Source organism: Gambusia affinis, linkage group LG18 (genome assembly GCF_019740435.1).
Source record: "Gambusia affinis linkage group LG18, SWU_Gaff_1.0, whole genome shotgun sequence".
Classification (NCBI taxonomy): Eukaryota; Metazoa; Chordata; class Actinopteri; order Cyprinodontiformes; family Poeciliidae; genus Gambusia; species Gambusia affinis.
In genome coordinates this window covers 17,385,472-17,413,271 of record NC_057885.1, presented here as the reverse complement: position 1 = coordinate 17,413,271, position 27,800 = coordinate 17,385,472, and the positions used below count along the sequence as shown (strand labels likewise).

At 37.7% G+C, this 27,800-nt stretch overlaps 1 protein-coding gene across 1 annotated transcript in view; it reads left to right on the top strand.

The window, feature by feature from the left end:
- The window catches only part of pcxb (pyruvate carboxylase b), a 333,693-nt gene that overhangs the window by 291,922 nt on the left and 13,971 nt on the right, over window positions 1-27,800 (top strand). The window contains exons 19-23 of the mRNA XM_044098259.1: window positions 6,351-6,508; window positions 7,148-7,234; window positions 17,276-17,455; window positions 22,293-22,467; window positions 22,954-23,027. Coding sequence (XP_043954194.1) covers window positions 6,351-6,508; window positions 7,148-7,234; window positions 17,276-17,455; window positions 22,293-22,467; window positions 22,954-23,027 — 674 coding nt within the window. The remainder of the gene's footprint in view (window positions 1-6,350; window positions 6,509-7,147; window positions 7,235-17,275; window positions 17,456-22,292; window positions 22,468-22,953; window positions 23,028-27,800) is intronic.

Genomic DNA, 27,800 nt, shown 5'->3' with positions numbered 1-27,800 from the left:
AGCTGGACGGCGTCCAGGCGGCAGAGACGCACCATGGTCCACGGATTCTCTGGAAACGATCGTACACTGAAGTTGACCAATGTTTCAACCAACTTGTGGCCGAATGCTCTGAGCTTTGCAAAGACAACAACTGGTTCTTATCCAGGGTGGCGGATTTGTTATACCTCCAAACATACCTTAAGAAGCATTAAGTCGCAGTGGAAACCGTCTTGGCGCTACCACAGAGGGTAACCTCCACTGTCTCGTCCAATATTGGTGGCACAGCCAATTAGTGACGAGAAAAACAAATGGGCCTCCTGGATTGGCTGATTTCCAATATCCAATAGCGTGTAAAGTAGTATTGCACCAAAGTATTTCATTTGCATTTCTTTGGAATATTTTAGGTGTATTCAACGAAAAAAATCTATGAATAGCAAAATTTTACATTCTACTGAAAAATCTGAGTACTGGACTTTAATAGGTGATGGTAGGTGAACTTTAAAAGGCCAGTATTATGTCTTTTTCAGACGTAGTGCCATTTTATAGCACAATCAAGTAATTATGCTATTTTCAGTTGTATAAATATAACTTAACATTCAACCAAGAAATTTTAATTTCGCAATTTGACGCCTTCAAATTGGGTCTCTGTGTCTTTAAGAAGCTCCTGCTCTTTCCGACACTTGTCCTTTAGCACATCATCACGGCAATGCTTCTCCATGATGCCGTTTACAACAGTTCTTAGGGTTGTTGTTTGTACGAGGAGTTTAGCAGACGCGCATATCCTCCAGGTGTTTGCTAATTGCTGCTGCCACTAGTCTGGAGGTGCCAAGTGACTGATTTTGTGGAAATAGGCGACTCTTTTTGTGTTCCTTCCTCGTGGCAGGAACACAAATTCCTGCCATGAGTGATTAAATGATGCATGAATGAGTCAAAGCAGCACTCAATGTATGTTTATGATGAGAGAATAACATTAAAACATTATGAAAAACAAAAAAAAAAGATTTTTCCTATTATTTTGTGGAAAGTTTAGAGAGCTATCGAGATATAAGATAGCTCTTTTTATCTCGATAAGATATAAGAAAGGTTGGAAGCAATTTTTTTATTTTTGGTTTTGAGCTGTTGCTCATTTATCCATATAGGTTAAAACATTACTCTAAAGGATTTCCAACAAAAGCTGTTATTTTTCTTGCATTTGAGGCATTTTTTTCTTTTATCAAACCATTTTTCTTTGGACGAACAGCGAAACAGACAACATGATGTCCTGTCAATATTCCCAGAGAAACTGTGCTGCTTTTTGTCAAACTTAATAAACTATTGGTGGAGTCTGACCCGGCAGGTGTTCTTGCAGCTAAATTGACTTCGTTGCTGGTCTGATTTTTCTCTGCAGATATTCAAACAATCACTCACAGAAAAAGAAAAAATTCATCATGAACAGGAACGTTTTGTTGCTGTTTTTGTCGTGAGCCGTGCAGCAACAGAGCCATTAAAACACGCTGCGTTCTCACTGCGACTTGGCCTTTCTCGTGGAAAACCTTTTTGCACGGCCGCTGCTCTCGCTCGCCATCGACATGTTTGCTCAGAGCAGGCGGTGGCTGGTTCACGCTCAGGTTGTGGAACAAACTGATATCAGCCGGGGCCACGCAGGAACCATGATATGTTGCTGAGACACGATTCAGTTTGGTGGCTGAATATCAATTTGAGGCCAGAAAAACCAAAACAAGACGAGGCCGGTATTCAGGTGAGAGACTTCGCCTGTGCATTCATACATGTGTTCATTCTGCGTGACCCCGGCTGACACGCTTCTCACCACCTAATGCTTTTATTCCTGTCACTTTTTGCTGCTTTCCTCTTCTCATCTTTGGCTCACTTAACGCCAGTTCCCTCCTCCATCTCCTCTTGCCTACCTCACCACTTTTGTAATCAAGCGCGTCTCTCCCTTGGATTCCTCCATACCTTCCTGACCTTTGCCTGTTTACTGCTTTCCTTTACTCCCACACTCCCTCTTTCTCCTGTCTTGGCTCCAAACCTGTAATCTTCGCTGTACACTGTCTCCATCCCTCTCTCCCTCAGCTCTCATACCTGCTGCTGTCATATTGTCTCTACATGCTCCTCTTCCTCTCTCTCCCAGTCTGTAACAATGCCATTAGCAGCTTCTTCTACCCAGATCACTCTCACTGCTCATTTTCTTCCATTTTCATATTATTTTTTTGCCCTGGAAATTTTTTAAATTTGTTTAAAATGTCATTGTGTGTACTCAGGAAGCTCCAATCTGCGTGCACACACCTGTACAGTTTAAGTGTGACGGATTATTCAGTTTGAATGATGATGCACATTAAAGTGGTCCTTGTGTTTGACTGCATTCGCTCCTCATGCATCATGCATGGCTTTAATTGATGCCGCAGCGCTGCAGTCGATCAAGGTGGAGGAGTTGAATGCACACAAATCAGGATCAGAACTGGGTGTACTGCCAAGTCAATTTTTATGCAGAAATTTTCTGAGAAAATTGTAAATAAAAGAAACCAAACACAAAGCAAGTACTGTAAACAGCAGAGAGCTGAATTCAGATACATATCCGGTATAATTTCCCCCTCACTTTTTTGACATAAAATCAATCAGACTAAAATTATAAGTTTTACATTATTTAAAATTTTAGAACATATTAAAATCAGATTTGATTATTAATGCATAACAAAACTACAGAAACTCCCACCAGGTTGTAATTGTGAAGTACTTTTGTTGTTATTTTTGTTTTGTTTGTACTTTTTTTAATTCATGTAAAGCCTTTTGAAATGCCTTGTTGCTGAAAATGTGCTGTATAAATAAGATTGCATGACCTTATCAAATTGGGATTTTTAAAAAAGCACTCCTAACAATGAGGTTTAAAAATGTTACATGTAAACATCTAATTAAAGCGCATTAAAACATTTACACAAAGACTAAAATGTGCCAGTGAAAGAGTAATGATGGCGGAGGTGCATCTCCATAAATTAGAATGCCATTAAAAAGTTAACACACTTCAGTAAATTTATTCTGATGTATTGTAAAATAAGCATAAATGTTACATATGTTGACAGGTGAACTGAAAATAGATGCAGGTCACGAGCCAGTTTGAAATCCTCGCTCACAAACATTCAGCTCCTCGTTTTGATTTGTGTCTGTTGTCCTCTTGTTTCTAATATTTATCTTCGCTCCATTTAATCTGCTGGTGATTGATTTCTGTCAATGATGCACGACGTTGCATCTGTTTTATTTTATTTTTTGTCAGTTGTTTTCTCACACTATTTGCTTTGAAAGACGAGGAGCAATGCAAACCTTCATCTCCGTGTCCCTGAGCGTTGTAGCATTAGTGAGATTTCCCCTGGGCTTAATCTTCTAATCCTTTTTACTGCTGTCATAATTTAGGCTCATTGTCAGTTAATAGAAGCTAATGTGGTGTAATGTACAATTATTTTTAAGTATTTGTTTTCTACATTATTTATAAAGTTTTCTTTGTGCTTGTTTGAGCTTGAAGAGTTTTTCCTGACTCTTATTTTTGCCACGCAGTTTATATTAGCAGTATTTCATATCATATTGGACACGGGTGGATAGATTTCTCAAAAAATTTCTCTTCTCCCCTGAAGTACTTGTACAAGAAATGCCTTGAGTAGGAAAAGTATTTAGTACGTTCTGAGTAACGGATGTTGTCATCAAATGAAAAAACAATTTTATGTGCATCTTCTGATATTTTATTGACTGTAATGAAATAAAACATACATAAAAAATATAAAAACACCTCTCTAGTTAATCTTTTTTTATTAAAATACGTGACACTAATAGTTAGTAATGTGTATATATGTTAAAATAAAGACGATATATAGTGTTTACTGTATTCTCTTAATCTCAAAATGGCGCAAAAGCCTCAACAGATACAACATAACAATAGAACAACAAAGCTGGTGTATAAACAAGAGGTCTCACTTCAATAGAAATTGTAGTTTTGTGTCAGGTCCATGTTTTGGTGAAAACATTTTTGTTTTTACCCACTCCTGGGTAGAGGATCCACAAATTTTACTCATAGCGATTTCAGTCATAGTAATATTACTCATGTAAAAGTATGGTTCAGTGAAATCACTCCTAAAGGTATTTTTTCCAAAAAGTTACTCATGTAAGTGTAACTAGCCACTACTACCCACCTCCTGTTGGACATTTGGTGATTCCTTTGTGAAGATATTCTTTCATTATTACTCTGATTACAAATATTCCAGCCTGTAAATGAACTTAGCAGTTTGAGTTAATCGTTAGCTAATTTAACGTGGTTTAATATGCCGGCGAATCACCACATATGGTGTACATTTGAGTTTTATTTTCTTATTTTATTCTGTGTTTTGTATTATGACGGTTGGTGTAAATCACATGTGTCAAACCCGAGGCCTGTGGGCCAAATCCGGCTCGCCATAGCTTCTTATGTGGCCCGCTAAATTCTAGACTAATTTAAAATATTATGTTATCAATCAAATCAATGCAGTTTTTGTCTGTTTACGGCCAAATTATATCAATCATATTCCCTCCAGTTTCTTGAGAATTATTGTGTAAATTCACGCAAAATCAAACAAAAATTTTTTGCTACTAATTGGGAGTTTTTTGCAGATTTTTTAAAAAACTGTCAAATTTTCTTATTTGTACTAAACAACTGCTTCAGCCTTAATTGATGTCAGATCACAGTCCACGATCTATACAGCAAGTAAGAAAAAGTCACATTTACTGTCATAAATAAGTGCAAATATCGCAAATATTTCCCAGTTAGTTCCAATATTTCCAAATAACACTTTAATTTTTATTGCAAAACAATCACTAAAAGAATCACAAAATCCTGGAAGGACTGAATTAACATTATTTAATTTTAAGACTTCATTAATATTTTAACGGTTTGTGAACAGATTTTATCTACACATTCTGGTTCAACTGGCCCTTTAAGAGCGTTCATGATCTTTATTTGGCCCAAAACAAAAATGACTTTGACACTCCTGGTGTAAATTGTGAAGCTCTTTGGTTAACTGCTTTCAGTTTTAAATGTGCTATACAGATAAAATTACCTTGACATTTTTAGACCTGGATAAATTTGCTTTCACATGAGTCATTATTGCTAAAATACATGTTTTTCTTTTACTTTGACAAGGTAGAAACTGTCTTTTTTTTTGTATATAAAACACCTTTAACACATTATCATATGCTTCCCCCTATTAGAGGGACTCCAAAATGGAGGATATTTATTTTAACATGACATCAAATGTGCACCGCTGCCTAGATACAGAGTGTGTCAGTTTACCCACTGGCTCATCTTACCCCACTCTCCCCTGCCTTGTTTTACTGATCACTTGATAAAAATGCTTTCTCTGTTATTCAAGATTGCTGCTCTGTGATCAAAATGCCTCTTCCCTGTGTGAAAATGAAGCTGTGATTTCACTCCGGAAGCTTAAAGGAAACCTCCAAGAATTGCATGTGTTTGCAAGCAGAGAATGAAATGGACCCAATTACCCACCGGCTTGGCAGGCAGCTGAGTTTGAGGAGCAGCTACATGCACATTAATTTCACATTAAGATGCTCTATTTCTTCACCGAGATCACAATTTAGGCACAGAAACACACTTTGGTGTTTCTTTATCTACTTTTAAATTACAACCTTGTCACTCTGTCACAACAGCTTTTTATTTATTTTTTCGCTGTTTTTGTTTGCAAAAATACAAAATGTAGAGCCATTTGTGCCTCAGCACCAGGGCTCCTTTTTCCAATTAAAGGTAAACTGACAGAAGGATGTCGCACAAAGGAGAAACAGACGGTTCACTAAATATTAGAGACTAGATATGAATACTAAACAGCTTTTTGAGGTTGTGGTAATAAGAACAAGGAAGCCAAATATATCAGATCATCTGTTAGAAACATGGTGATTATTGAACCATGTTTTTAATCACAGAAACCAGCAACATTTAGACCCATCCTGAGATATTCAGGTGCCTTTAAATACTGAGAAATTTCTTATTTATTGTGTCATGCATTCAAATTAATTGCTAATGTTATCAGCTGGCACATGATGCAAACATTTTCATAAATTCTGATAAATGATGAGCTGTTACATTGGGTGTCACTGCAAATGTAACATTGTAATAGAAATTGTAAATTAGTTTTTGCTGTAATTTATCTGTTTTTTTGTTTTTTTTTAAAGTTGTGGTTTCAAAACAAAGTTGTTAGTGTCGGATCATCCAAAAGATTTCACGATTTATATTTGATCTGAACCACAAACTGCCTCTTCCATCACAATCTTGCAGACTCTCTGCGAATGTTTCCAAATTATGCGTCTCACTGCAGTGATTATTGATTTGCTGTCTCGTGTTGCAGGCATCGCTCTGGAGAAGGTGTTCGACTACAGCGAGTACTGGGAGGTCACCAGAGGCCTGTACGCTCCCTTCGACTGCACCGCCACCATGAAGTCGGGCAACGCCGACGTCTACGAGAACGAGATACCTGGAGGACAGTACACCAACCTGCACTTCCAGGTCGATGTCCTTCCATGTTGTCAACTTGACACAGATTGATTTTTATTTTCAATATGAAAGCAAATCAAATTTTTATTTCATTCCTCTTTTTTTGCAGAGAACGTAGCTAATGGTTCCGTTACAAGTATTAGTTAAATTTAGCGACACATTTCATAATGCTGGTATGAAATTATTTCAAGGACTGTGACGCTTATTGACATCTATACTAAATCCTTTGTTTGTGCTGCCACAGGATCATGGGAACATTCCTAAGATTCTGGGAAGCCATCTCTGTTGAATAACAGGTTGTTTTGACTAAACGTACAGAGATTGACCAAATAATTTCCAGCAGATTATTTTGGCTTTTACCCTGTTATTCCACATTCCCAGTTAGATAATTTAAAGTTATTTCCTAAAGCTGTATACTTGTCAAAAATAAATAGACAAACAAAAACATTTCCATCTCAGGAAGCAAAAATATGCTGTTGCAAATCACATGTAACAATAGTGTGTGTGCTGATCTTCAAGGTTTCTGATGCTGCAGCAGCAATTTGAAGCCACTGACTGGGCAAGCATTACTTGGCTTCCTTCCTTTAGAAAGGAAGGTAATAAAAGGTTTGTACGTACTGCTCATCCCTGCTGTGGTCTGTTTCATTGCAGGCTCATAGTATGGGGCTCGGAAATAAGTTCAAGGAGGTGAAGAAGGCTTACGCTGAAGCAAACAAACTACTCGGAGACCTCATTAAGGTGAGCCGGGAACACAAAAATCCAGGCAACAGCAACCAAACTGCAAAACACGTATGTAATGATCCTGGTTTGGCCGTGCAGCTTTGATGGAGAGCGTGGCACTATTCATCCAAAAAAATAAAAATCCTGTTTACAATTTTTTGATTTTACCCTAAATGCAAGGCACAGCGAGGCAAACAGGTCTGCATCCGCTCACAACTGTAAGTCAAGCAGACTTTGCCTTCATAACAATAAATGCAAAATATACAATTTCATCTGCAATGCTCTGCTGCATAGACAAATATTACTGCGGTGTGTGCTTAATATTCTTCCACAGGCATCTGTCACATTTACTGAATCTAATGAACAACACCTCTTGCTCTACTTGCATAACAATGTTGTGCAAGTTTACTCCTCACTAGTTTTACCTTGAACAGATGAATAAACGTATCTGTTAATGCAGCAGAGTTGCATGACAGAAGCAGTTTATCTCCTGTCAGGAGGAGACGTGTTCAGTCGTGTCAGTCCCTTCTACAGGCATTTGCAGAGCTGATTACAACCCCAAAATGAAAAATTATTACCAAATGTTGCTACAATTGGGTTTTTCCGGTTTTCTTTGAGGTCCGTCCCGCTGGCAATAATTTTGTCCAATTAATAAATTTTTTTTCTCAAGGTTTATGAAACATAAGAAGATGAAGTACTGCAGGTTCTGTCATAGGGGTAATAGCTTTGGATCCAAATTATATGAATATCAAATAAATATTTTTATTTGATGGGGCGTCCATAAGACTGACACTGTCTTAAACATGACATCTGTTATGAACATGAAGGCTCCTTCATGTTATCATGAAGTGTCATTTGGTAAATAATGACACTTTTAATACGAAGTTGCATTAAAAGTCCAGTAAAAGTGCCAACTTTGCATTAAAGTTTCATTATTTTGTAAGTAATGCAAAGCAAGTGTCATTATTTACCAAATGACACTTCATGACAGCAGTCATTGACATTCACAAAGGCTCCATCATGTTCATGACAGATGTTATATCATGTTTATCACAGTGTCATGTCAGTCTTATGCACACCCCGTCAAATAAAATGTTGCAGAATATTCAGATTTATGTACCAAAGCAGATTAAACTTAGAGGGGTATTATGTAATTTCCAGGTACATGATGTCATTTTTTTAGTGCAATCAAGTAACTGTAGGATATTGTTGGTTCCGTCCCACATCCTGTATATGGAGTATAAGCTCTTGCCTTCCAGTAAAAGTTACAGAAATTCCCAAAAACTAAACTGAATTATTTCAAATGCTCATCTGTACCCACCCCAATCAAAATTTTGAATTACAATTTTAAATGAGCATTACGTTGCGGCCTGGAAGGTGTGCAGTAGCTTTGTTGTCCTGTTGGGGCTGTAAAATAAATCAGTGGCAAAACTCATGGAGATAGACGCATGACTCAGAAACGCATAGCATTGTGGGGGGTGTAGGCAGAAAAAAAGACTTTAACTGCTCCACCTCTCACTTTTTGGTTACCCAGCAACAACCTGTTGAGTAACTGACGCAGCAGCAGTTTAAGGTTTCACCAAAATAAAATAAAAACAACAGCACTGAGTGAAAACTGTGAATGAAACAGGAACAGTTTGGCCAGATATTTACAACTAAAAAGCTCCAGCCCGATGTTCTGTTGTTTTTAAACTGTAGTCTGTGTTCATATCTGTTGGATATGTATTTACTGTCTGATACTATACATCGCACACCTTTGAATTCATGACAAATTTCCCCAATGGACGATAAAGTATATTCTATTCTGTGTTACCTTTAGTTATAAAAATGTTGTTTACATACCAAACATAACTAAAACAAAATTTGATTTTGCTATTTAACGGTTTGAAATTGGGCCTCTGTCTCTTTAAGAAGCTCCTGCTCTTTCCAGCACTCCTCCATCAAGGAGTTTGGACTTAGAAGAAGTTCCTAATCACCCTACGTTTTCTCACCAATGTTGTTGATGATACGTCAGGAGGCTAATTTCAGCACAGACGAACCAGCAGCAATCTTTTCTGATGGACTGTGTTATCTCTGATGCGACCACAATGGATTAAAGAAGGATTTGCTGCTCCGCTCTCTTTTAAAGCGACCATTTTGCTCGTCTAATTCAGTCAGAAATCAGCTGCTCTGTCTTCATTAACACGTTCCCCTGAGCTAACCATCACATCACTAACACGATGCTTGTAGGTCGCTTTATGCCTGAGCTAAAACTGAGTGAAAATTAGATTTTTTTTAGAGCTAATTTTCATTCTTTTTGTTTAGTGAGCAGTTCTTAATTGGGTTTAATTTAATAATGCCTCAGTGCAGCCAGGACTGCAGTTGTTGCACTTTTATCCATCCTCTCATTTATAGTTGGAGCCTCGTTTCAGGGCGGTTCACGATGTCTTAGTTTGATCTCTTGAAGGAAACTTTACTTGCTATCATGTGGAGAAACGTTATCATCCATTCAACAGTTTATTTGCACCCAGAATTTACCTCCTGCCTGCCTTTCTGCTTCTCATTATCTTTCATTAAACCCTTTGTTTTCCTTCATTATTTACCATCCTCATAATAGATTCATTCCTCTTTTATTGGGTTCACACTCTAATTGTTTTCCTCTTCTCTCTTCATCAAACCTTTCTGGTCTCTGTTCTCTCATTTTGTTGCAAATGTTTATTCCTCAGTCAGCTCCATATATATTTATCTACCTCCTTGTCTCCTATGTTTTTTAGTTTCCTCTCTGCTTTCCATTTCTGTTTTGCTCATCAATTCTCTCCCCAACTTCCCCACTCTCTCTCCATGTTCTCTATCAATTCAATTAAGACTCTGTGGGCTTCGCTGCACAAGCCAATGTTGGCTCTGTGTGCCTAGGGGTGCTGCGCTGCTCTCCGCTGCACCCTGTTAGCTTGACAATGCCTGTGTCTCTCTCCCTGTCAGTTTGTCTATAACGGTGAAGGAGTGTGCTTACGAGATGTAGACGTAAAGAGGACAGACCACATAATGCGCTGGCAGTATGCAGACCGTCCCCTGCATACCCTTTAACGCAGAAACCTCTCAAACTCAAAGCTATCTCTGAAGTCTGCAGCTGCCGCTGAAGGATTGTCCTCGCCTAAGAACTTCATTTGCCCGACTTTTTATTTTAAGAACAATGAAACGCAACGGAAGCTCGTTTTGAGAAGTTTTAATGATTACTGAGGTATTTGCATAAAAGTAATTTGTTTCAAAAAGACTCTTTAGGTTTAAATCTGTTTTGAAGCAGCAGAACATCCACACCCATTCAGGCCTGATGCAACTTGAGCATTTTTAGTTTCATAAATTGCTTAAATTGGTGCCTTCATAGCAATGAATGGAGGTCAATGCATATATATATATGGATGTCATCACTGCAGCATCACTTTCTTTCCACGCTAATGACCCAGAATCACTATTAGAAATTGTTTGTCTTGACATTGAACAGATTTTAACACTTGTGTGTCTTTTCCAAGATGTGAAGTCCCAACATTTTGTAACTGTACAGTTTGCTACATGAGATGACTTGCGCACACGTTTAAAGGCTCTTAGATTTGATTTTATATGTTTATGTGAAAGGAAACTGAGTGGCTTCACCTAAATGTTTTGTTTCCAGATAAAAACACAGAACTGCTGTCGCGTAACTTTGAAGTCAAAAGACAACATGACTAGTAGAGGTGATGATGACATAAAATTAAATGTTTAGCATCTTCCCACCGTAAAACATTACTACTAAAATTTAAGGTAGATTTTCACCATTTTTTGTATAAATTGGTTTGTTTTCTTGAAATGCAGTTAAAATCTGGAGAGGAAATACCCTGAAAACGTTATGGAAGAAAAACTGATGGTGGATGAATGGATCAATAGATGGATGGATAAATAAATAGAAACAATGGAACAGGGAATGAAGTCTGGAAAAACAAACATTTTCCTAGTTTTTACCAGTTATTAAACTGCAGAGCCGCTGTAATAAATGCATCAGTAAAAATCATTTTTCTGACTCTTAAAATGTGAATAATTTTTCTTTTGGGTCTTTTGCATATCAGACAAACCATAAAGACAGATTTATTGACATTAGCTGAACTCAAAGCTTAAATCACTGACAATGTGGCTCAGTTATGATCATTTTAATTAAGAAAAAAGACAGATTTATGGAACCACCGGAGGCTCTATCCACTACAAACAGCAGAATATCTCCTGATCTGATGGTTACACACACAAACGTCACCCATTGTCCAACTGTTCGCTCTCAGATCAATGGACGCCCTCAGGAGCGTAAACCCGGCGTTTCATGCCTCCAGCCTCCACATCCATCATCCTCAGAGTTGTTGCAAACTTCTCCTCTCCCATTTAGAAACTGTGCATCAAGCCTCTGCCGTGGATAATTGGTCCCAAACTACTGTACATGCAAACTGCATCATTAACTGGATGGATTCAGACCGATGTAAAACTTCTGTGACTGAACTGATCAAAGCCCCTTTCATGCTGGTAGAGGCTGAAGGTATTTTTACTCCTCTTCTAATTAAATCATAAGGATTTATGTTGAACTGGGACATAAACAGTTAAACTCATCTGGACACACATGAAATTTATAGTTTGTGTGACTCCTACATTTTTGTTCATATCCAACCACAAAGATGTCACAACATCCATCACTTCATATTTTTAGGAAAGAATCAACAACAATTTGAGGGTAAACATCACCTGCTGCGAAAAATTGATTCATTAAAGAGAACAACTGCCTGATAGTCCCTTAAATTGTTTTATTTGTTTATTCAGAGGTGCTATTGAACCATTTACTTCCTGTGATATAATAATACCACAAAAAGACATTTACTGCAAAAGTTCAACACAATTACCTCTTTTTTTTATATCCATGTCTAAATGTGGGTTTCCACTCAACGTTTTCAGGAATGAGGCTCGTTTTCCTCCCCACTTTAACTCCATTCCAGGAAAACAGAAAGAAATCAGATAAAAACAGGTAAAAATCTGAATTTAAGTAGTAAAGTTTTATGGAGGGAAGACATTTAATTTGTCATTATCACCTCTGCTAGTCATCCATCCATCCTGTTATAGATTAGCAGTGGTCTCTAGTCATTATTGTTTAAAAAGTGATGAACTCATCCAGTTTGTTGTTCCAAACCAGCTGAATCTGTAGCAACCTGCCCAGCGTGAGCCTGCAGTATAAATCCCTCTTTGCCAGAGGATAATTGTAACAACGGATCTGTTTTCTGCTCTTTTGCTGCTTGATATCGTTTTTGCTTGAAGGTGCATTCAGTGAACAGCAGGAATATCAGCCTGAACTCACCTGCACAGATCCCCAGCGGTGCAGTTTTAACAATATAATCTCTGACAGAGCTAATGATGTTGCACCGTTCAGTGAATTATAGGAGGAAGGCTGCCATTAATTGGCATTGACTTGTCTGTTTGGAGCTTTTCCAGCTCTCCAAAAGCCTTGGCCCTGTTTATGTTCTCTTCTCAAACTTCTGCTGCACTTCTTTTCTCATCAACCCTTCCTTCCTCCACTCGGCTTTGCTGAAGCTGTCGCCGTCTGAGCTTGATGTGACTTGTGTATATTTTTGTACGGCTGCTCTGTCTTTTTCGCTCGCCTCAGTGTTTCTGCCACTTTCCTTTTGCAATTACAGGCACGTATTCACTCACCTGCACTCTCTCAAACACGCAGTCTGTTACACTTGGAGGTGGAGCACGTCTTGTATTGCCTGTGGGGCTGTAGATGTCGACGGCTCCTGTCTGTTTGCTGCTTTCTTTCTTAATCTGTCCATCCCTTTATGTCTCCTTCTCACTCTTGCTGCAAATCCCCACCATCTCTCTCCTCTTTCATTTAGTTTTATCTCCTCCCTCATCAATTGCTCCCATCTTCTCTCATTTCGATTAGACTTCCTTTATGTATCTCTAATCTTTCTATCATTCCTGCTCTCCTCCTCTGAGCCTCTTATTATCACTCCTCTCTCCTTTCTCCTCCTCCTGACAGGTACCATCCTTCACTCCACTCCCTGCTTGGCTGGCTTGCATTATTGTCTGTGTGTTTTATTTGCCTCTCGACCCACACACACCAGCAGATGCACGCTCGCCGTTCTGAGTGATATAATCCTTTTCCCATTAGGGGAGCCCGGGTTTGGATAGAGTTGCATTTCAAAGCAAATGTGAGCAAAGCACACTGACACAGGATGCACAGGCATACAAGCACACACAATATCGCCGCCATTCTTCCACACACAGACGCAATCCGTCTGCCTGCTGCAGCTCTGTAATATCGCAGATGTGGAGTCGTGCATGTCCACTTACTGAGGAATGTGGGTTATAGACGGATGCAGAAGAATTAGGACGCTTTAAATGGACAGCTATGTTCTTATCAGAAGGTTTTATCAGTTAGCTGCAATAATCAATTAATCACAAGATGTATTAATCTTTTTGGGAGAGAAAAATTTTGTCGAGAGAGAAATCACAATCCATTTTTATGGTTTTGGTTGTAAGTAGGGCTTCTTTTTATTTTATTTATTAACAGAAAATAAATGTAATTTTTGTTTAAAATAAAATAAAAAAATTATTTTATTTAATAAAATTATAAAATAAATAAAAAAATGTATTAGAATTTTTTTTTTGAAAATTTGTTTTCAGAATACATTTTTGATTTATTTGGAAAATGTTAAATATCTTCCTCAACCAGTGAGTGAATTGTTCTTTACAAGATTCAAGTTTATTTAACTTTGAGAAAACAAACTTGCATTAGTTTGTCTCTAAGCAACAATAGTGTTGTTTATCACAGTAACTTTTGGGACAATTCCTCATTCAGCTACATTTATTGTGAAAGGCCGAGTCCCTCTAAGTCACGTGTCAAACTCGAGGCTCAGGGGCCAAATCTGGCCCGCCGCAGCTTTCTGTGTGGCCCTCTAGTCTCCAAATTGCATCAATTAGTCCCTCCAGTTTTTCACAAAACTGCAAGATTCACACAAAATCAACAGATCCCCTTTTTTTTTCCAGATTTTTACTGTAAATTTCTCTCCAAACTGGTCAAAAGCTTTGATTTTAAGTGACGGCTGCCTCTGTCTTACTCCCTTTACGATGTGAAGAAATGTTCAATATTATTTTATTTTAAGAAACACTTATTGAATGCTGAAACAAACAACCACTTAATAACATTTTAACAGTTTAATGGGTTTTATCAAGACATTCTGGCACAGCTGGCCCTTTAAGAACAATCAGATTTTTGATACGGACCAAAATGAAAATGAGTTCAACGCCCCTGATCAGGGGTCAACATCCTGTCCACTACAGAAACCAGTCATGGTGATTTTATTATGATTATTATTTATTTATTTATTCAGTTTGTTTTTATTTGATAGGGACAAATACAGAAACGTACATGAAGATAATCTAATTATTGCATCACAGTGTTTATAGCCATAACTAATTCCCAACATCCACCCCTAAAGGACCTTTGTAGGCACCAGTAACAAAGTATTTAAAGTGACTGCATCAAAAACAATTACAATATTTAAAAATGAGCTCAGTTCCTGTTCAGTTTCAGCCTTTTTCTTTCCATTTATTGTCCAAAAAGGGCTTCAGATATTTGACTTTATATTACCTGATGCTTTGAACTGTGGGCCTCAGGAACTGCAGGCGGCGTCTCAACAAATATTACTCTGACTGAAGTGAAAAGCTGTGAAACACAGGAGGTTTCTACAGCCTTCTGTAGGTTATATTTATACAATATCATCCCAGCAAACATCATTCACCCTTAAATTCCTGCAGAGCCACCAAGAAGCTGAAAAACTGGTTTCAAATGAAATTCTTGTACTTGAGCCCTCATGTTTGGGCCGTATAGGATCAGAAACATGTAATTGCCTCCTTTCTCAGACCCCAACATTTTTCTTCGAAGGCCATTATCTGCTCATAATTGTGTTTCCAATAACTGGGATTGATGGTTTTGCTGGGTGCGACGTTATTGAGATCAGATGGAGTTGAGTTCTGCTGCTTTTTTTTTTTTTTACAAACTGTAGAACAAAATAAAAGCTTATAAAGAACATTTATTTCAGCTGTCTCTCAAACTACAAAGGACTTTTAGAGGAAGGTTGGATATTATTTACCTTTTTTCAAGAAAATATTTGAAGGTTCAGAGTTAATATATCTGATATTGCTCCCAGAAAGCCAGAGGTGTCTGGTTCATCAACAAATATCAACAGTCTTGGTGTCACTGTAGATCCAGGAACAATAAATATTTGGGCTGTGAAAGAGAAGGCAGGAAACAAGAGAGGCTTGAATATTAAAGAGGAAAAAGTGACGAATCTGACATAAAATCAGAGAAATGATGATTAAAAATGCTTTGATCCACACTGAGGCTTTAGATCTGACCGACCTTGTAAAAAGGCTGTTCACGATTTGTAAAATTTATTTTAAACACGAGAAAACCAATTTCAACATGGCAGTGAAAGGAAAAAGGCAGACAAATGGTTTTGCTGTGTTTTAAAGCAACTTTGAAATTAACTTTTGCTCAGCATTTCCACCAACATAATGGCCTCTCCAGGGATTTTAAAAGCCCATTCAAATCACTTAAGCCTTCCTGCAAACAAAAGGGAGAGAAATCTATCATTATCTTTTCAAATGCCAGTCAAACTAAGCTGTAGGTTTTGTAGCAGGGAAGTACGGTCGCCTCTTTTATCAGGGCGTATTTCTTATTTGTATCATGCTTCAACAAGCACCTAAATCCCAGAAGATTGAGGAAACCCCTGAGGAGTAAGAGCGCTTCAGGTTTCACTCAGGTTGTCTTGTCAGCAGATGTCGTAAGAAACAGGTGTCGGCTTCAGGAAGTATTTCTCTGAATCCACACCTGCTCAGGCACTTTTTATCAGCTTTCTGCATGGCGTAGAGTTTTCAGTTTAAAAGGTTTTCTTTCAATCTTTCCTATTACACTGATAAGTTGATGTTTTGGCTAAAAGCTGGAGAACGGTGCGGTGGGTGCAGCCTGGTGGTTATAGATTAGTCGACCCTTTCCGCCCTTTTGAAGCTCTGATTACCCAGAAGAAAAAGTTTAGAGCAGCTTTGAATCTGTCTGTTACTTCATTATAACAGAAGAGCAATTTCTCCAGTCGATATTCCCATCAGTGTCCCGTTCCGCCAGCAAAGCGTCAGCTAATCAACATTATGCAGCAGGAGCTGATGCCGTAATTATAGAACATAAAAAATATTGCTCGTGATTTTAATTCATCTTTCGTTTTCTGCTGCTTTATGTTCTGGTTTATTTTTAAACCCTGAGAAATTATTTTTCCCCTTTGAATTTGAGTTTTGGTCACAAACTTTGATGGATTTTAATTTTACGTGATAAGCCAAAGGACATTTGTTTTAAATCTGAAAGGTGTGGCATGCCTCTTCACTCAGTAGAATCAAATTCAGTTGTGATTACAGCTGCAAACCTTTTGAATAGAGCCTCCAAATGGCCTCTGAGGTTGACATTTGGCTTTTTTTTTATGAAAAATAGCTCAGGTTCAGTCAGATTAGGTGGAGAACAACTCTGAACATTAATTTTGAAGTTTTAACATGGATTCCCAAGATCCTGACTTTGACTAGGACACCATTCTATCACATAAAAGTGCTTTAATCTAAACTGTTGCCATTTTGCTGGAAGGCTCTTTGTTCCAGAATTTCTCTATGTGCATTTAGCTACAACCATCTTTTTTTTTTTCTTTTTTTTTTTTTTTTTAGGAAAAGCATTCCCATAGCATAATGCTGCCTCCACCACAAAGTAATGAGATATAAAGCTCTCATATCAGTGAGATTATTAAGACAGCAAAAAGATGAACGTTCTCTTAGAAATGTTTAAACGATCAGTTGGGAGGTCGTTCTTCCCCTGGATGTTAATTTGATGTTATTTACCAGGAAACAGACAAACAACAGCGCCTCCTGTTGGCTTGAATCCACCCATAGATAATCCTATGTGTCTCTGTTTCATGTTCTGTCAGGTCGTTACTTGGAACAGGCTATTTGACACCCAACGCTGATTTCTTTCTCTAGGTGACTCCGTCCTCCAAGATCGTTGGAGATCTGGCTCAGTTCATGGTGCAGAACAACCTGACCAGGGCGGAGGTGGAGGAGAGGGCGGATGAGCTGTCCTTCCCCCAGTCCGTGGTCGAGTTCCTGCAGGGACACGTCGGAATACCGCACGGTGGATTCCCCGAGCCCTTCAGATCCAAGGTACTGGAGTTGGGAATCAAACATCCGTGGATGGTTCTGGTCATTTAATTCATTTACATTTCATATTTATGAAGTTATCATTTCATCCTGAGCAGCTGTGGGTAGAAAAAGGAGAAATCTGCTGCAGAATATTCTTTGACAACCAATTATTAAGTGAATATCTATTTACATGTAGTCTACAGGTAAATTTTATTCATAAACTGTCATCAAAACAATAATTTAATTCATAATGTTTAAATCAAACATGGTTTTAATATTTATTTCTGTGTATGTTGCAAATGAAAATTCCAAATTTAAATATTCTAGAAGACCAATAAAAGTGACTTAATACAGAAATATCTAAATATCTATAGTAAAGGTAGATTTTTTCCCTCCACTAAGCTTTCAGTTAATATCCACTGAAATGGTACATTGTAGAGCCAGCTTCAGTTTCAGTGACTTTATGTGGTTTAACCTCCTGCTGGAGGGAGTTAGTAATTAATCTGCTGAGCAACTGCTGAGTCAGCAGTTTCCCCGCCCATAAGTTAATAAAAATGTATAACCTAAAAGTCTTCTTTTGGGAGGAAGCTGGAGTAACAAACTTAAAAATGTTGTAGATGTTATGCTGCTAGCGCTTAGCAACAGCTCAGAGGTGGAAGTGACACGGTGCGCTAAATAATACAACATAATCTAGTGAAGCTTTGAGGCTGATCATTTTTTGACTGATTGGAGGAATCATTGCAGCCCTAACCCAGAGTACCTCAAATCTAGCGGAACAAAACCAAAGTTGAATGAAAATGCTTGTCAGCTGTTGAACTTAAACATTTTTGCTCTTTCATGAGAAACTTCGACTTAAATGCTTGTTTACAAACCTGTTCTCATGCATTGACATAAAAAAATCTAAACCAAAACTCTCCCAAAACGCTCTGCTTACATCTGACGGAGTCCTTCAGAGAAGAGTGAGGATGGAAACGAAGCCCTGCTCTCTCTCTGTCTTCCCTTCATCCTGGTGTCTGTTCTCCTTCCTCCGCGTCACTAATCAGCCAGGTAGAGCCTCGTGCTGCACGTCAGCGGCCGCTTGGCAGCCTAGCAGAAGCTCAACACGTGAATGAAGAGAAATGTGTCACGCTGTTCCAAACTCCATCCAACAGATCTGAGGGAACTTGACATTTGCAGAAAGAAAAATAATGTTTTAGAAGACGAAATCTGTTGGTGTGCCCACTTACACACTCACACACACACACTCTGAGCTGTATGTAAAATATGGAATATTGGCTGAGAGACAATACCTGCTCCTTTTAAAGGTCAACCAGTTTTTTCTACTCTGAGGCTGCCAACAGTTTGAACACTTGCATCTCTGCAGAAACTGAATGATTTTAATAATCTCTCCTGTCAGCTTCATGTCTGACTTCACTCTGATTTGTTGCTAAATTGCTGCATTATAGGCTTGTCTGTCCAGTTTCTGGTCAAGTCTTCCAGGTAATTGTTTCCCTGCGTTTTAGTTGCTTTTGTGAAACCAACTCCTGTCATCCTGCTGACCTTGGCATTTATTCATCCCACTCCTTATTTTGGCTGATAACAGGATCAAATGTTTGTCGTTTACTGTCCTTGGAGTCTGCAGCCTGGACAGGACATGAATGTTATCTTAACTCTAGGCTTTTAATGAATTATTTGTAACAATTAATTTAACAAGGCAGAACATATTTACAAAAGAACGACTTAAATAAATTTTGGAAAGTTGAGATCTGACATTTAAATTCAACATTCTTGTGTATCAACAGATATTTAGCCAGTTTTTTCTCTGCTCTTTATTCTGTCCTAATGAGTCATTCATTTTTGAACAGTGTGTCAGATGGAAAGCAAACAATTTTTCCTCTTTTGAGTAAATCTTGAACTATAAATATAATCAAAAGTTTGCATTTAATTTGAAAAGTTTGCTTAAAGTATAAATTTTCCCAGAGAGAGACAGAAATCATCGTCTTTTTTCCCACGATGTGTTTAAGTAATTACCTTTTAATCACCTGAAATGTGCTTGTTTTTGCCTCCCTGTCACTTGTTTTTAGCAACGGGGAAGCGGCTCGTTTCGTATTAATCTCATTGTGACTGCTCATCTTTTGGTGCATTAGCTGTGACTAATTTACATACCTCTTAATTTGAGGTTCATTTGTTAACACAGGCACTTTCCCACACACTCTTCCGTTGTCTGTACGTGTCCCACACTTCAACAATCAGCGAGTTTCAGCGGAAGACGTCCTCGGAGGAGAAGACGTTAACGAGCAGGGACTCCAGCGAGCCTGTCATCTTTGAAGTGTCTCTCTCAAACACAAATGACTCAGCTATCTCTGAACTGTTCGCCCTGTGACTAATGGCGTTGCACCGACTCCTTTGTCTGCACATTTCCACAAGGCACAAGCTAACACACACGCACCCACCAACACGCACCCACCGATAAGATACAGCGGTTTTAATGATATTCAAACACACGCTTGCTCAGTGTCAACCCAGGAGACTGCATCGTGTGAGTCTTTATCTAAACACACATGGCTCTACTTACACAAAATTAACAAAAGTATGTGAGCTGGGGGCGATGATTAGCAGCGATTCTGTTTAACTAATTCTGACTCGTACAGCGAGCCGTGGAGGTGAGCCATAAGCTGATTCTTGCAGGAAACGCTGAGGGAGAGAGATTAAATTGTACGGAGATTTGTTCCACTCTCCGGCCTCCACCTGGAAACGAGACGAAAACTCCAGATATTCAAAACCAGGACAAAAAAATTTAAAAAACGACAAAAGATATTAATGGAGAATTAAATAATTTACTTCAAATATATTTCAAATATTTCTCCTAATTTTGATGAATTCTCGCCAAAATTTTAATATTGCATAAAACTACCAGAAATCAGATTTTCAGCACAAAAATGTGAACCTGCTGAAACACGTCCATGTACTGAACGGTGAATGCTAACACTTGATCTGGTCTCTTTTTGCATGAATTACTGCATGGAGGACGTCGACCTTTTGCTTTAGCAGCATCCATTAACTTCACTGCAAAAATACAAGCTCTAACCAAGTACATTTATCTAATTTTAGTTCAAATGTCTTATTACACTTGAAATAAGACAAAAATAACTTACAAGAAGCTTTTCAGCAAGCAACTTGTTTTTAGTCAGTAACTTCTTAATATTGTTGAAAAGTGCTAATTAAAAGTGAAATCTGCCAGTAGAACGAGACATTTTAACTTATAAAATGGATTTCCCACTGGGAAACTTGGAGAATCTCCACTACTCCCAGTTAGAACTTTTACACGTTTCAATATGGCCGCTCCTCTCAACCAGACTAGTAATCTGTGGTGGAATCCTGTTTATTTTACAAGACTCATGTCTGAAATCAATTTTACAACTCTAAACTGAACAAATTAAAAGTGGTGTTTGCTTTTGGAAAGTAAAGTTTAAAATAATGCTCAAAAGCTTTTGCTAACGATGTTTATGGACGCCTCCATTTTGAAATCTCAACTTCTAGAGCTGGAATGCTGTTACCTCACATCTGGCATCAAGTCCAGGTAACAAACTGGAAGCAGCATTAACCTGAGGACATTTTTCTAACACACTCCCTCGCTGTTTTTTTTCTTCCACTAAACCTTCTCTGATTGTGCTTGGATTCTTCCATCCAAGCATCATGGATCTTGTGCAGATACGAACCAGTTCTGACTTAGCTGTTTGTCTGTCTGTCCAGTTCGTGCATCATAAGGCGGGACCGATTCCAACACCAGCTCCTAGCTGGTCGAGAGCAAAGAATAGCCTGGACTCGGTTTATAGACACTAATGGATAAAAGTTCTGACTTATTTCCCCTTTATCGACCCAATTAAAGGGAAAAGAAGTGCAGAAGTAGAGCTAGAACATCATGCTGTTTATAGAGGCTAATGCAGCACAGAGAGCAGCAGGTACCAGTACTATTTACAGCTGAACCTCTAAACCCAGTTTGACTCCATATATAAACTTTGTCATGTCTCCTAATAACACCAAGTTGCTTCTGAAATCTGAGTGAAAATGTGGAAATATGAATATCTGTGGTGATCTGCAGTGGTTCCCAAAGGTCACATATCTTACAAAGTGCTTAGAAAAGTCCCAGTAAAAAGATAGACTGGGGACTGTTTTTAACCAGCAGTCCAGATAAATTGAATCCGATTCAATCAAGTACACATGGCAATACACGCACACAAATACCACACATTTTCTTCCACCTTCAATAAAACATATTGAAAACTAAAAGATGATATTGATTTCACAGCAGACCCCATCAGTAGCAAGAATGTAAATCCAAAGAGGCAAACTGTGAAGCGCTAGCTACTCTAGCATGTTGGAGCTACTCCAGTTTGAGAATGGATAAAACAATGACTATTTCTTTTCTTCAATCAGCTCCATCAATTTGCTTTTGTCTGTAAGGAGTGAAAACTGAATAAAGTTAAGAGCAGCTGAACGCAGAATCTGTGGGCAACACTTCATTTGAAGTGGTGTGCAGAAGAACAAGAACAAGATTGTTTGTTATCATGAAGTGTCATTCGGGAAATCATCAAATCAAACTTTATTTGTATAGCATCTTTCAGCAACAAGACATTTCAAAAAGCTTTACACCATAAAAACAAAAAAATACAATAAAAAACAAATTCATAGAACACATTCGGTAATTGAAAGTTTACATTTTGCTGTTGTTACTCACCAGACTGTTGATTGTTTGATTATGTTTCAAAAGCAACTCTAAACAGATGGGTTTTTAAAGTGTTTCAGCTGTTTTGAAGTTTTCTGGAAGTTTGTTCCAGATTTGAATGCTGCGTCTTCCTCTCACTGTGTTTAATCCCAGGTGCTGAAGTCCCTTCCACGTATCGAAGGTCGTCCCGGCGCCTCTCTGCCACCGATGGACTTCAAGACCCTGGAGGACGGACTCCGAGCCACGCATGGGGATGACATCACACCGGAGGATGTGATGTCAGCAGCCATGTACCCCAAGGTGTTCCAGGAGTTCAAGGAGTTCACTTGTGAGTGAGCAGACCTGCTGCCAGATCAGTTTTAGCTTTTAATGCAACCCTTAGTTCTGATGTTTTGTGAATGTAGCTGGAAATACATTGGACCACTGGTTGGAAGAGATTTTGTTTGGCATTTTAGAGACGGCGCTTGTGAATGATTCAGGAGAATCCAGGCAGCTCCGGTATCATTCAGATACCTGGATTAACCCCAGCTTTATTGCAGTGTTCAGAAGCAGCTCGGCGCTGATGGTTATAAATCGCCGCTGCTCCTTTACGAGGCTCGATAATTAGCCCGAGGTGCTTCATTCACAGCTTCGCTGAAGAATGTACACAGCCACAGAACTAATCTCATCTGAGTTTCTGCTAATTACACCTCCGGTTTATAATATTTGTCTCTTTTTTTCCCACACTGCATCTGCACTTCATGTAAATGTTAAGGTGATCTAACAATACAAACTTTTAGGCCCATTTATTGTATCTCCTTCTGTGTTCATTCAGCTAACTTTGGCCCAGTTGACTGCCTCAGCACCAGGCTGTTCCTGGATGGACCCAAGATTGCTGAGGAGTTTGAGGTATTTTTAGATTTTAACACAGTTGTTATATCATCTGCAAGCTAAAACATTTAATAAAAACCTTATGAAGGTACATATTTCTATTTGAAGGGGAATTTAGACCGTCAGGCCTTGCTATAAATTGACTTTATTCTCTTGTGCAGCTTTGTTTTATGGTTTTGGTCATAATTTTAAGATAAAAAGTGTATTGTTTTCACTCCTGAAAATATCATAATGCGCTGCAAACACAAGTCATACATTTTAAAAGACAGTTATCTCTGATACTGACGTTTTACGTATTTGTAAAATTAAACCTTGCTAAAATGGGCAACATTAACATTTAAAAACAAACACAGCAAATCTACTCATTAAACACTGTACACTATCAACTTTGTCCAACATACATTTTAAAATATAAAAAGAAAACACAGAGCTGATTCGTTACCGACGGCAACAGAAAAAAGGGGGAGGAGCTGTCAGATACTGGTTGCTATGGTAACCGCCAACTGCCAAGAGCAGCAGTAACAGAACTTAAAACATCAATAAATGTCTGAAGAAACAACCTGAATTGAAAGAATAAATACACATTTTGACAAACTTCACATTCATAATATTGTTAAAATAAAACTCTGTTATATATGTAAACTTTTGAATTCAAAGAAAGTTACAAAACACTCTTTCTAAAAAAAAAAGGTTTTTGCTGTGTTTTCTGGCATTTAGCAAATAGAAATAATTTTGGTAATTCTACCTAAACTAAAACAAGAACAGTTTGGTCTGATTTAACCTCAGACAGTGAGAAAATAATTATGTTTGTCTTTTTATTCTGTGTATGTAAATTTCTGTTTTCAACTGTATTTCTATTTGCTGACTTCTTCCATTTTCCATTGTCTAAATGTCATGACCTTTCTGGAGTCCTGCCTTCCTAACTCTTATTGTTCCTTTACATCTTCCTAACTACACCTCTACTTTATTCTTCCTTCTTTACTTTGTTTCATACTCTTCTTCCATCCTTGTGTCCTTTCTGCCATCCCAACTCTCATTCCTTTTCTTCTTTCCTTCCACTCTTCCTTTCTCCTATCTGATTCCTTCCTCGATCCCTTTCTGGTCTCCTTCCTTTTGTTCTAAAGTCTTCCTTTCCTTGTGTCCTCTTCTACTTCCTACAACAGTTTCTGTCCTCCTTTCCTTCTCCCTGGTCTCCGTTCTTCTTCTCTCTTATTGTCAATTCAAAGTTTATTTTTATCTGTATTGTACATTTACAACAACCTCAGCCGACCAAAACGCTTCACAATGAAAGGTAAAGCAAAAAATTAATTAAGGCAATTATAAAATTGTCAAAATGATGCCAAAAACAAAAAAATATGAATAAAAACCAAGACATACTTAATTTCAGCTGCAGCAATTTCCCTTCCAAAAGACAAACAAAAATAACTTGAATAAGTGAAATACTAATATCCCTCTTTTATTATAATTAATTTTTTTGTCCCTTATTCTTCAACTTGTGTCCTTTCTTTCTTTCTTTTGTCCTTTCTTTCTTTCTTTCTTTATTTCTTTCTTTCTTTCTTTCTTTCTTTCTTTCTTTCTTTCTTTCTTTCTTTCTTTCTTTCTTTCGTTCTTTCTTTCTTCCTTTCTTTCTTTCTTTCTTGTCTATTTTCTCCTATTCCCTCCTCTTAGATTCATCTTTCTATCAGCACTACATCATATTTGACAAACATCTACCCAAAGTTTGTGGAGAATGTTTGTACTTTTAGATTTTATAACACTGTAAAGGACTCAGAAGTCTGGAGAATTAGACGAATGTGATCAACTGCAAGAAACATCAAGTTAGCAGAGATTGGGTGAGAAAAAAACAATTTACACTGATTTAGGATTGCCGTTTGTCTGCTCTATATTTTGGTTTGGGTGGAATATAGATTGAAAAAGGGACACAATATCAGGTCAAATTCTGTTTGCATATAAATAGAGGAGCAAATAGCAAAGGAGTAAAATCTAAAACTTTCCTCTTGATGTATTGGCATCTGCAGCCAGCCTGGTTTAACCCTCACAACTCAATGAACTCAGCAGAAATATTCTGCAGACTTTTGATTCTGACAGAAAGTTCCTCTCTGAACTGGGCTGTTTCGGTTTTTTTCTTTTTTTTTTTTTTAAACCAGAAAGTGCAGCTCAGTGGGGGGGCATTTCACAAGACTGACAGCAGAGAGCTGTTTGATGAGCAAAAAGTTATGACTGAAGAGTTCAAATCCAGACTGAAGAAAGAGCTGAACAGAGACAGAGGGCTGGCGGTAACCTGAGCAACAGACAACAGTGACTTCTGTTTTTAGAGGATGAAGACGGGCATCCTGGGGGGAAGCTTTAGAGAGCAGCAGAGAAAATACTGAGAAAAATGCTCAATATTGCTGAAGATTTTGTGGTGAGGAGCTTTAAAAACAAGATGTACCGAATGGTGGCAGCTGTAGAGGAATAAAGCTAATGAGTCATACAATGAAGCTGTGGGAGCGAAGTTCAGGTCAGAAGTGAACATCAATATGGTTTCATGCCAAGAAGGAGACGATATTTTTCTTTTAAGGATGCTGATGGAAAAATACAGAGGAGCCAGAGGGCGGCTTTGTGTCTGCAGAGAAAGGAGACGTGGTGTTACATAAGGAGGTCTAGAGTAGTAGGCTGAAACGATTAATCGGATTAATCGTGATTAGTCGATTATTGAAATACAGCTCTGGAAAACTTAAGAGCCCACTGCACTGAACCTCCTGGTTATTCCACCAAATCTTGGTTTGAACTCTTCCTGAGTTAAAACTTTAGTGTTGTTGTTTCTAAATGGATATGAACTTGTTTTCCTTGCATTATTTCAGGTCTGAAAGCACTGCATCTTTTTTGTTATTTTGACCATTTCTCATTTTCTGAAAATAAAAACTACATTTTTGCTTGTAATTTCAGACATGCTGTCAGTAGTTCATAGAATAAAAGAACAATGTTAACTGATCATTTTAAGTGGTCTCTCAATTATTTCCAGAGCTGCAGTTGTCATTTAATTTAGTATTTATTAATTGCTAAATGGAGTATGGACTCAAAAAAAGGTTAACTGCTGAAAGAACACCACAGTCAGACTAGTAAATATACCAAAACTGTAAAAGTTAGCATTTAAGATGAAAACCTTCTTTATTTGTGAATATATTCTACACAAAACTCGCATAGTTTTAGCTTCACGTCATTCAAATACTGGAAAAATAAACACAGGTTATGCTATCCACTTATTATTGACTGAGCTTTTCACATGTTGATGTTAGAAGAATCTTTTAGCTGTAGATGCATCCTTTGCTACAAATAATCAAGCTAAATGGATGCTGTGTTGTCGCATTTTCTTGTTTAAAATGGGTAATTTAAGTTTATTATTTGCATCTTTTAATGCATTTCCAATATTGCATAAAAAAGGCTTAAATAAAAAAATCTTAATATGGATATTTGGTGAGGTGGGAAAGCATCTTGAATTGGCTGTTTTGGTTATGTTTTTGTGGTCATCAGGCCTTTAGAGTATGAAGTTTTCCACCTTTAAATAAGGTAAAAACAACACTAATAAATATCCCCATCTATTTCTGCTTTGGTTTCATTTCTTTGCATGTACTTCAGTTTAAACAAGTTGTTGAAACCAACTTTTAGCAGGATATTTCAAAAAGGAAGGTTCTGAATTCGGCTGCTGGGTTAGTTGAATAATAACGGCCTTTTCCCTCCGCTGTGATATAATGAATATTTTTATTTCTTTTGCTTAAACCAAAGTTAAAAGCCCGGATGTTCACCAATAAAACTGTCATCTGCCTTTGTGGGGGAAAACAAAAAAACACGAAACCATGACCTTTATGCTCTCTAGTTGCCTTTCAGAGAGCTCATCTTTTCAGCAGCATTAAATAACAAGACCAAGGAAAGCGCATCATTTCTGTGTTTACTGTGATTCTTTTTGTAAATCCTCAGTGTTCGCGTGGAGAGATTTTACTTATTCAGAGTGACCGAATGGTAACCGTGTTTAATTACAGGCTCGTTTCAGCAGAGTGGTTCCAGGTTGATGTTCATTGATTCTTTCTTTATGAGGACTGAAGCAGCTCTGCTTCCACTCTGTTTATATGCTGGTGTTGATAATTTAGGGCCACCTCTGTAGATAAACACACCCTCCTCCATTTTCTTCCCTAACAAACGACATAAGAGATTGCATTTCTGAAAGAAATATAATTTCAACCTGTCTCGTCGTGAAAAGTAGGTTTTTATATTTGTCTCTTCAAAATGGGAATCTCTCACTGTAAACGAATGTTTTAACGTTTTTATTAAACCTTTTAAAGTCGTTTTTAACAGTTGCAGCAATTTAAAGTAGATTTCAGGTTATTTTCACCAAATAACCGTAAGAAATCTTGAACTCTACACCAGGAGAAAACGAAATGCGTTCTGGAGGACATGTTTGGAAATTTGATCGACTAAATGGAAAAGCCGAAAATATCAGAAAATTGACGACTTTATTAGAATAACGCAAAATTTCAAGTCTCTTTTTACTCTTTTGCAAAATAAGATTATTTATAGATTGTTTTTCTAAAAGGATTGAACTACTTTTGATGATTTCATTAACATTTTGTAAAATATTTATTCTCTCCGCAGTTATGGTAACTAAGTAGGTTTTTGTTTACTGCATCAAATGATGTCAGAAAGTTTAGATTTTACAGTTTTAAAGCAGGTAAAAAAAAATATTATTGCTGAGCTGCTAAAAGCTTCAAATTTATCAAACTCCGCAGATTTATTTTTGGTGTATTTATGATAAAT